Below are 9595 nucleotides of genomic sequence, written 5' to 3' on the forward strand. Positions count from 1 at the left end.
TGGTGCAGGAGAGGGCTCAGCTGACACTGCCTTGAGGCCAACGGGTACACTGGAACGAGGCCCGGGCAGCACGAGCGGAGGCCAGAGGAGCGGCGCCACCTGCCCCGGGGCTGGCGGAAAGAGAGGGGCAGGCAGCAGGGCTGGGACTGACAGCTGCGAAGGCTCATACAGCCCAGCGGCCGGGATGGGCGATGGGGTGGCAGGGCCCAGCGCTGGAAGCCCCCGCGCTCCCAGAGCACCTGCGGCCCTTCCACCGGCTGCCCGGCCCTCGGAGGCTCCGGCCGGCCGAGCCCCGCGCAGCACCGGGCGGTGCCGGTGTCCCAGGGGCCGCGGGAAGGGGGCGGGGGGTGTCTGTGGCGAGAGGCGGCGGCGGCTGGAGCCGGCCCGGCAGAGGCGCCCGCGGCAGGCGGTGGGACCGGACGTTACCGGCGGCGGTGCCCCGCGGCCCGGCCCCGGCCCCGGCAGGAGCGTCCTTCCGCGGCCGGGGCGGAGCGAGGCGGGGCGGGGCCGGCCGGGAGTGGGCGTGCCCATGCAGATGAGGCGCCGCGCGGGCTCCTGGGGGCCCGTTCCCTGTCGGGGCCGGCAGCGGCCACGGGCGTCTGCGGCGTCGTGCGGGCGCGTGGCGTCGGGCAGGCGCGGGGCGCGTGTCGGGGCGTGTTCCGTGCTCGTGTTCCGCGGTGGCCGCGTCGTGGGTGCGCGTGCGTTGTTGTGCGGTGTTGTGTTGCGGAGTCGGTGCTCATACTTACCTGGCAGGGGAGACACCATGATCAGGCAGGTGGTTTTCCCAGGGCGAGGCTCATCCCCTGCACTCCGGGTGTGCTGACCCCTGCGATTTCCCCAAATGCGGGAAACTCGACTGCATAATTTGTGGTAGTGGGGGACTGCGTTCGCGCTCTCCCCTGGCTCGGTGGTTGAAAAACAGATAAACCAGCCCGGGCAGCGCCTCCAGCCCTGCTGCAAGCACGGTTGGGTGCGGTCGTTACCTGCGCACAACCCCGGGGCTGCCAGCGGAGGGCAAACTTCGCACGCGCCAAGCGACAGTGGCCCGGCCCCAGTCACGCGATCGTCATTTTCAATCGCCGTTCGTGCGCGCCTGGGCTCCCTGCACAGCGCTCGTCTTCCTACCCGCTCGCGTGCTGTCGGGGGGGCGCCCTCTGTGAGGAGGGGGCATTGCTCGGGGGAGGGTCTCGAGTTGCCCGAGGACAGTTCACGCGGCTGAAGCCACTTTCCGTGCGCGCTCGTCCGCTTCCCAGCGAGCTGACCTGGTGATGGGCAGCGGCGCGATGGCGTCGGCACCTCCCCGGGGCCGTGGGTGGCCGTTTGCAGGGGCTGACGGCTGAACATCCTGCGGGGTTTAAAGCCCTTCTCGTCCGTCATTGCAGCCCCTCGCACGTTTCGTCAAAGGAAAATCCTGCACCAGCTCCCGCGGCGCCTCAGGGCCCCGCGGACGGATAATGCAGAGCCGGGTGGAGCGAACCCGACCCGGTGCGCGCGAGGCGACTTCCGGGGGGGGGATAGGGCGCTCCTGCCCGGGAAACTGCTGTAAAAGTGCAGGGTCTGTTATTAACCATGCGAGCCAGGGGAGAGCGCGAACGCAGTCCCCCACTACCACAAATTATGCAGTCGAGTTTCCCGCATTTGGGGAAATCGCAGGGGTCAGCACACCCGGAGTGCAGGGGATGAGCCTCGCCCTGGGAAAACCACCTGCCTGATCATGGTGTCTCCCCTGCCAGGTAAGTATGAGCACCGACTCCGCAACACAACACCGCACAACAACGCACGCGCACCCACGACGCGGCCACCGCGGAACACGCGCGCGGAACACGAGCACGGAACACGCCCCGACACGCGCCCCGCGCCTGCCCGACGCCACGCGCCCGCACGACGCCGCGGACGCCCGTGGCCGCTGCCGACCCCGACAGGGAACGGGCCCCCAGGAGCCCGCGCGGCGCCTCATCTGCATGGGCACGCCCACGCCCCGCCGGCCCCGCCCCGCCGCCCGCGGTAGGCGATGAGGTTCCGCAGGAGCGAGCTGGGCTGCCGGCCCCACCTCCCCGTCCCGGCGGATCGCGGTGGCCTGGCTGTGGAGCAGCGGGACTTCCGTTCCCCACGGGCCACCCCGCACCTGGCGGAGCCGTGAGCCCCATACGCGGGGCCCCGCCCGCCGCCGCCCCCGTCCCCAGGCGGGAAAGGCTCGGCCCGTTGCTGCTGTGCCTGCCCCCTGCGCCTAATAACGCAGCCGGGGGGCATCACCCGGCAGCTCAGCTAGCCGTAGGGGGTCTCAGGGACCCACGGCCTGGCGCCGGCCCTCGAGCCCTGTCAGTACCCGGCCTTCCTCACCCCGCTCTCGGCTGGGAACACAGAGCATGCTGCTGCCCACCACCGTGGCCAGGATTGCAGACCTGTGTTTGCAGACCCCCGCCTTTTTTGGAAGAGGCCAGGATAACCAGCACCCCCGATCTCTTGCACTCCCCCCCGCGCCCCAGAGCTGGGAACGTGCAGGGCACCAGCAGCGACAGGCTCCAGGGGCGGAAGCACAGACAGCCCACAGCAATGCCTGCCCTAGAGCTGGGATGAGCACCGGTTCTACTGCTGCAGAAAGGGATGGGAATGCTGCAGCCACTCCCTTCCCATACCAGAGTCCCCAGCCTCTGCTCAGGCTGGACCCTGCACTAGGCCCTTCTTGCAGGAGCAGCCTTGGCACCCCTGGGGTGCTGCAGGGTCCGAGGTGCCAGGCTCTCCCACATAAACTCTAGTAGCTGCCAGAACCGAAGCCAGAGCAGGTGTGAGCCAGGGGCTGTCACCATAGCATCCTCATCATCGTTTCCGCCAGGTCCCAGAGAAGGGGCCTAGGGACAGGGAAGATCCCCACTGCAGCCTGGAGCAGGAGGAGAGGGGCTGGGCTGAGCTGGGCAGGAGTGTCAGAATGCCCAAGAAAAGTGCAGAGCTAAGCCTATGGTGACATAGGGTGCCAGTACCACATCACAGAAGGCAGACAAGGTGTATAGAGGGCCTGGTTTATTAGTGTCCATGCAGCTGTCCCTACTACTGGTCCACATTCTTGACACGCAGAACTACAGGCACTGAGGTGCAGGGGATCATGCCCAAGTCTGTGATGACCAGATCTACCAGGTCAGGTGGTGTCACATCATAGACCAGGTTGAGGAGGCGTAAGGACTTGTTCTCTGCCCAGCCACCCAGCTGGGCCTGGCCCTTCCGGAGCACGATCAGGTCATCGGGGTCATCTGTGGAAAGAGCGGCAGACGGCAGGATCAGGGGGAGGCACAGCACCTCTCCATCCTGCCCTGGGAGCACAAACCGCTGCTGCCTGCCAGGCCACCCCTCCTGTGAGCAGGGGAAGGGAAGGAAAACAGCAGGGCAGAGTGGCCCATCCTGGCCAGCAGCGGGAAGAGGGAGCAGGTCTCAGATGGGAGGAAGGGGACAGAAGACATACCCAGCTCGTTGGAGACAAAAGAGTCTGTCTGCACTCGCTCACAGAACTTGTAGGTCTCGCAGCACACCAGGATGGGCACGTTGTAGGCCTTGGAGACTAGCGCTATCTGGGACGTCCCCACCCGGGACATGACAGAGCCATTGGCCAGGAGTGCATGGGCTCCCAGCAGCACTTTGGACACCTGTCAGGAAAGCACAAGGATCTGTTAGCACCTTTTATCATTCTGCAGCCTCCCTCATGCCCACCTCCATGTTTGGCACAGCCCCGTTCTGCTCCTCACCTCAGGCAGCACATAAGAAATGGCGTTGATCATCACATAGGTACAGTGAATGCCCTTACGCACCAGCCGGCGCAGTGTCTCCCGGCCTTCCAGCCGTGGCCGGCTATCCACCACAATCACACGGAAGGCCCGGCCCTTCTTCACGTGGGCATCGCACAGTGTGCGGTTCACGAGGGAAGAGCTGAGGGACACCAGTTAGGAGGCTGCCCCATCCAACCAAGCCAGGCTCTCACCTGGCTGCCCCAGCTGCCCCGTGGTGATGCTGCATGCTGCCAGCATTGCCCAGAGATGCCCAGTGCCAGGACACCTTCCTTGGTGCTGGCTCTGGTGCAGGACTCATCAGGTGCTGGCCGGGGAGGTTTCCTGAGCCCTAGCATGGGGTCTTGCCCAGGGGGCAGCTCTGACAGGTGCCCCACAGCAGGAGCTGGCTGCCAGCAGCCACAGCAGAGCAGGCGCTGCCAGGTGCCAGCTGCCATGGTGGGTCCCCAGGCATATCCAGCCGAAAAAGGGCAACGTCTCCCTTACCCAGGGCGGGAGCTGGGCTCCCACCCAGACCCTGACGGGCTAGCGCTGCCTGGAGATGAGTCCAGCCAGAGCTGACGCCCACCCTTGCCGTTACAAATGCTGCCCCTTCCAGACACCCTCTTGCTGCGCTCACTTCCAGGGCCCCCCTCTCCCTGTCTTTGCACAGAGAATCAGCCCCCAGGAAAAGTGATGTGTCAGCCCTCCCTGGAAGCAGCACTGGCCTCCAGCTGTCCGTGACCACAGCGAGGGACTCCCCCTCCAAACCCTCTCCAAGTTTCCCTCTCCTAACACTCCAGGTCTGCACTGGCCTCCTGCCCCTGCTCCCTCCTCCTCCAGCCACACAGGAGGCACACATCTGGACTCTCTTGTCACAGCAGTCTCTGACTCCTTTTCCCACCTCTAATTCCTGGGACACAGTCCCTCAAAGGAAGAACGAGCTTCTGTATTTTTGCTTCTAGACATTTTACTTTGCTGCAGTTTGTTTAAAATGCCAGTAAACAGCCATGGCTACTCTGTAAATGTCTTGTATTGAAGAACTGGTGAATCTGGGTTTCTTGAAACACTTAACTCTGGACAGGTGCAGAGGACAGTGCCAAGCACTGAACAAGAACAGCAAAGTCATATGGACGAGCCTTCAGTACAGGCTTTGCTGGCGGCAATGGCTTTGGGCCTCCATCAGGCACTTCTTGGCCCAGTCAAGTGTGGCCCACCACTGCAACACGACAGGGTGGCGGGTCTCGGAGCCTGGGTTAGTTGAAATGGCAGGCACTGCAAATGCGGGCACTCGCAAACTGAGTTTGAGGTGCTAACGCAACAACATTAATCAGTATAGGCTGGTATAAGGCTACCTGATCAGACCCTCCTACTTGTTCCTCTAATGAGCCTGAGGGCTCCACTGCTTCCAGCATCTAGCCTGTCCCTGTGTGCGGAAAAATTTGAAACATCAGCAGGACACAGTCCCCCTGCGGTGGGGCCCTCCAAGGATGCCTGCTTGCAGCCGAGCCTGCCAACACTGTCCGTTGTGCTCCACAAACATGGTTTAGCATTCCCCTTGGCAGCTGCCAGGCAGAAAGCGCTCTGTCACCACCTCGTGATGCGAGCTCATCAGCCTGCCCATCTCCCAGGACGGGACAAGAGTCCTAATGAGCTCTCTGCTTTTTCTAAAGCACTAACAATACATCCACAGCCAGCTGGCAAGTGCTGATCCCAGGGCCATGCTCTGCTTTGTACTGACACCCTCATTCATCCACTGCTGTATCCTGCCCCACTGGTCATAAACTTCTCCCTTGTGCCTTTCATTTACCAGCTTCCCACCACAGCCATGTTCTGGCTGGCACCTCCAACTGCCCCCTCCCCAGAACACAACTCCTGCCTCACCCTTGGGCAACACTGACCTTCCCACCCTTGAAAAACTGCTTTTGCAAGAGCTTCCCATGCTCACTCAGCTGTTCTGTTTCCCTTTTCCACCTGCTGCCCTGGCTCTCCTCTTACCATCCGTACACCAGGATCACGTCATTGTCATTTATCTTCTCAAAGGCAGACCTTGAAATGGCTTCAGCTGCTAGAAGAATCTTCTCCCGCAGGTATTTGTCAATAGTGTTCTGCAGCTTCTCCTTCGCCTAGGGAGATACAACGATCATGTACAGCATGGCCTTGCCACACCATGGACACTCTGTGGTCCCTTGCAGCCTGGCAGGACAGCAGGCTCAGCTCTGCCTGCAAGTGGAGAGCCTGGCCCTGCTTCTAACCAGTCCGTTTACTGAATGGCACCTTCCCCTGGGACAGGGGCTCTGCAGGACATGCAGGGCCACTCCTGTCCCAGCACAAGCCTCCTAGCAGACTGTGGTGCCTGACTATGCGTTTGATGTTGCCATTAGGCCCTCCCAGCTCTGCCTGTTGTCTCCCCTGCACCTCCTGGGTCAGTTGCTCTGGTCATCCCATGGAGATTTACTGCTCAGACTCACCAGCCAACTCCTCTCAGCCCACTAGCCATGTGGCCTCAGGGGTCTCCTGACACGTACCACCACCACATGGCACCTGCATCCAGAGGGCTGGAGCCTGCTGCTCGGGTGAGGCCACTCACCTCCTCGTCTCTCAGGGTGTCGGGTAGGCATGAAATCTCCTTCTTGAGGAACTTAATGGCGTTGCCCATGCTGGCTGATAGGGGCCGGCACTGGTTCAGGAAGCTGCAGAGAGGAAACAGGTTTAGCTCCAGAGCAGCCTGGAGGGCTGGAGAAGCAAAGGAGAGGGTACAGCTGAGCTAAGGATGGTGCACAGGGAGGCAGAACCCAGAGCCCCAGGGAAGTCAGCCCAGATTTGGGTGGACACCAACCCAGAGAGGTGACCAATGGACCACCCTCAGAGGAGTTTCAGTCCCTCTGCGCTGGCACTGGGAGCCCTCACCTGATGTGTGGCTTCAGCTTGGCCACCAGGTCCCGTGACAGCTCCTCATTTGGGGGAGTTGAGTAATCCCGGATCAGCTGAGACAAGAAGGAAGAGAGCTGAGCTTAGGGCACCTGCCCTTTCTGACCAGGCAGGGCACACAACCACCCTTGCCCAAGAGGCTGCAGACCAGGCACAAGTGAGTACTGTACAGCTTGACATGCTTTCATGTGGCAGGGGGCAAAGGGGTGCTCCAGGAACTTAAATCTGCAGTGGCAGCACTGAAACAGGATACCAGCAGGGCCTAGACCTGGGTATGGTCAGAAGGAAGAGGCTGAGGATGACTGAGCACAGATATAGCCTCAGCAGTCAGGGAACGGGAAGAGCTGCCTGTGCCTGGTGCAATGCCCCTGCTGCCTGGTGGGCATGGGTAGCTGCTCACATACCTGTTTGAAGACTTCCAGCAGGGCGATGCAACGGGCATTGGAACCATTGATGATGCCCTGGGAGTACTGGAGGCCTAGGCGCACCACAGCTGGGTGAATTACAGTGGAGGGGATGCTGCAGGGACAAATATGAGAGAGCTGTCAGCACTGGCCCTCTACAGCCTAGGAACAAGAACCCATTGCTAGGCCCGCAGCCAAACCACCTGAGGGACAGCCCAAGAAGGGAGCTGTCAGTCAGCCCCTACTTACTCTGTGAGCTGGAGTCAGGCTAACCCCTCAGACCCTTCTCCTGTGGCCCTGCCCTCCCCGAGGGCAGCTCTCCTCATCCCATGGGCAGGACACCCAGCTGCCGGTGCCACTGCTCCCCAAAGCAAGCGAAGGTGTCCCCTGCCACCCCATCAAGGCCAGCCCACACACAGGACCAGGGTACCCCTTCACTACAGCTGTTTTGTAGCCAGGCCAGCCAAAGAGCCAAACATTTGCTAATGGCTTGGGCTGAGAGGCCACATACCTCATCTGCTGCGTCAGCGGCTTCTTCCGGCTGTACTGGTGCAAGTGGGAGAACAGGTTGACCTTGGTGCCGTAGTCCTGTCTCAGAGGTACCTGTAGCCGCACAGTGTTGATGATGGCCACCACAGCACCTTGCTCACTCCAGTGCCACCAGCCACACCCAGCGCTCACTCGTAGCAACACCAGAGGTCCCCCCCGCCCAGCAGAGAGCAGGCCCCAGTCCCACCACACCTGCAACCTGACCGCCACCACACACCTACAGCATGACTGCCTTGAAGCATGCAGCCTGTTACCCAGCCCTCCTCCTACCTGCTGCCGCTCCAGCTTTTTGGCCAGTTTCCTCTGGGCAGCAGGGTCATCCACCTGTACGTGCTCTGGCAGCCGCTTTACCACTGTGAAGATAGTGGGGAGGGCAGTGTGGGGTGTTACTGCCCTTGTGCAGCCCCCAGCCCAGTCACGCTGCCCCCAGATGTGGGAAATACGCGGCAGGGCAGTGCCTAGGACACCAGGGAAGAATCAGATGGGCAGACCCTGCAGGTGTTCACCCCAGACCCCTCCCTCCCTGCTCACCCACCCACCCACCCTCTGCACCCTGTGGTGATGATAGCTTTACCGGACTGAGGCTCGGTGGGGGTCAGCCTGGGCTTGGCTACTGTGGCTGCCTGGCTCAGCTCTGCTTTCTTGGCCTGCTTCTGGGCCCGCTCAGCCTCCTGCTTGGCCCGGCGTTCTGCTCGCAGCTCAGCTTTGCTCTTGCCCGCTGGGGGCCTCTTGCCATCGTTGGGGCCATCGGCCAAGGCTGGCGGGAACGTGGGGTGAGCAGCTACTGCAGGAGACAGAAGAGGGAAGTCTGTGCCCAGCCTCTACCACCAGGAGATGTAGCCCAGCACGTGGAGCAGCCCATGGCAGGGAGGCCCTCCTCTGTGCAAGGGTCTGCCTTTGGAGGGGCAGGTGGGACTAAACCCCTCATTCTCCAGCACCTTGACAACCCCGCGCGGCTGACATGGAACCAGCAGGCCAGCCAGGTGGGGAGGGGAACGGCCTCCCTGTATCTCAGCCCCGCAAGAATGCAGGGTCTGGGGCAGCGAGGCCCAGGGCTTGGGTGCAGAGAAGTGGGATATGCTGGAGGTGCTGCTGCAGCCTCCCCTAAGCAGGGCTGTTCCAGCCTGGGGGCATTCCCAGCCGAGAGACCACCAGGGCCCTGCCGCAGGGCTGTCCCAGCTCAGGGTGGTCAGCGGCGGGGCTCCCCGGCTGTTGGCTGCTTCGGGGGAAGGGGGTCCTCACCCCGCGGCTGCCCTGGGTCGGAGGGCGTCCCCTGCTCCGGGGGCTCAGCTGCCGGCCCCTTCTCGCTCCTCTTTTTCTTCTTCTGCTGCTTCTTCTCCTTCCGCAGCTGCAGCTTCTCCTCCCGGGAGAGCTCTGGGTCCTGCGGGCACAGACCGTCAGGCAGCCCCCGGCCCCCATGCAGGCCCCCGGCCCCCAGCCCCACGCCGGTCCTCGGCGCAGCTCACCTGCGGTCCCACCGGCACCGGCGCGGCTGCTTCGGGGCCCGCACCTGGAACGAGGGGAAAGGGTGAGAGGGGCCGGGGAGAGGCTGGCGGGGGCAGCTGGGTGGGTGCCGAGCGGCGGGGTCCCGGGGTGCCCCCGCCGGCTCCGCACTCACCGTCCGGCGCGGCCCGCTCCGCCATGGCGCCCTGCCGCAGCGCCCCCTGCCGCCCGGAGGCCGCTGCCGCCCGCCGTCTCTGCACCACCTGCCGTGACGTCGGCGGCCCTCCGCGTGACGCGCGATGACGCCACCCCGCAGCCAAGGCGCGGGCGGGGGGGGCTGTTCCCTTTCCCGGGCCGTCCCTCCCCGTGGCCGGCGCCCAGCACCGAGCGCGGCAGGGCAGAGCCGCGGCCCCTGCCGGACGGTGCCGGGCAGCGGGCCCGGGGCTGCGGCAGGCTCCCGCGGGGCGGGGCGGGGCGGGCGGCCGGGGCGGGCCGGCCCCGGCGGGCGGTTCCACC

The 9595-nt window shown here is 63.7% G+C and overlaps 1 protein-coding gene and 2 non-coding genes across 4 annotated transcripts; 1 reads left to right on the forward strand and 2 right to left on the reverse strand.

Annotated features, from left to right (window-relative positions):
* Positions 1 to 738: 738 nt before the first annotated feature.
* Positions 739 to 902, forward strand: LOC119150606. The gene has a single exon (XR_005105148.1). It is a non-coding gene; the product is annotated as a U1 spliceosomal RNA (small nuclear RNA).
* A 675-nt stretch (positions 903 to 1577) lies between these two features.
* LOC119150607 lies at positions 1578 to 1741 on the reverse strand. The gene has a single exon (XR_005105149.1). It is a non-coding gene; the product is annotated as a U1 spliceosomal RNA (small nuclear RNA).
* A 1260-nt stretch (positions 1742 to 3001) lies between these two features.
* On the reverse strand, positions 3002 to 9527 carry EIF2B4 (eukaryotic translation initiation factor 2B subunit delta). 2 transcript variants are annotated; one of them, XM_037391659.1, is made up of 13 exons: positions 9255 to 9527; positions 9103 to 9146; positions 8879 to 9017; positions 8211 to 8417; positions 7907 to 7989; positions 7599 to 7690; positions 7088 to 7202; positions 6663 to 6739; positions 6343 to 6445; positions 5751 to 5878; positions 3735 to 3915; positions 3455 to 3635; positions 3002 to 3245 (listed from the first exon to the last, which is right to left on the reverse strand). In XM_037391659.1, the coding sequence occupies exons 1-13, from the start codon at positions 9277 to 9279 to the stop codon at positions 3046 to 3048; spliced, it is 1575 nt and encodes a 524-aa protein (XP_037247556.1). In that variant the 5' UTR covers positions 9280 to 9527; the 3' UTR covers positions 3002 to 3045. The 2 variants fall into 2 exon arrangements, with proteins under 2 accessions (XP_037247556.1, XP_037247555.1); XM_037391658.1 differs by having other exon boundaries at positions 8211 to 8420.
* Positions 9528 to 9595: the final 68 nt, after the last annotated feature.

Source organism: Falco rusticolus, chromosome 6, assembly GCF_015220075.1.
Source record: "Falco rusticolus isolate bFalRus1 chromosome 6, bFalRus1.pri, whole genome shotgun sequence".
In the NCBI taxonomy this organism is placed as follows: domain Eukaryota; kingdom Metazoa; phylum Chordata; class Aves; order Falconiformes; family Falconidae; genus Falco; species Falco rusticolus.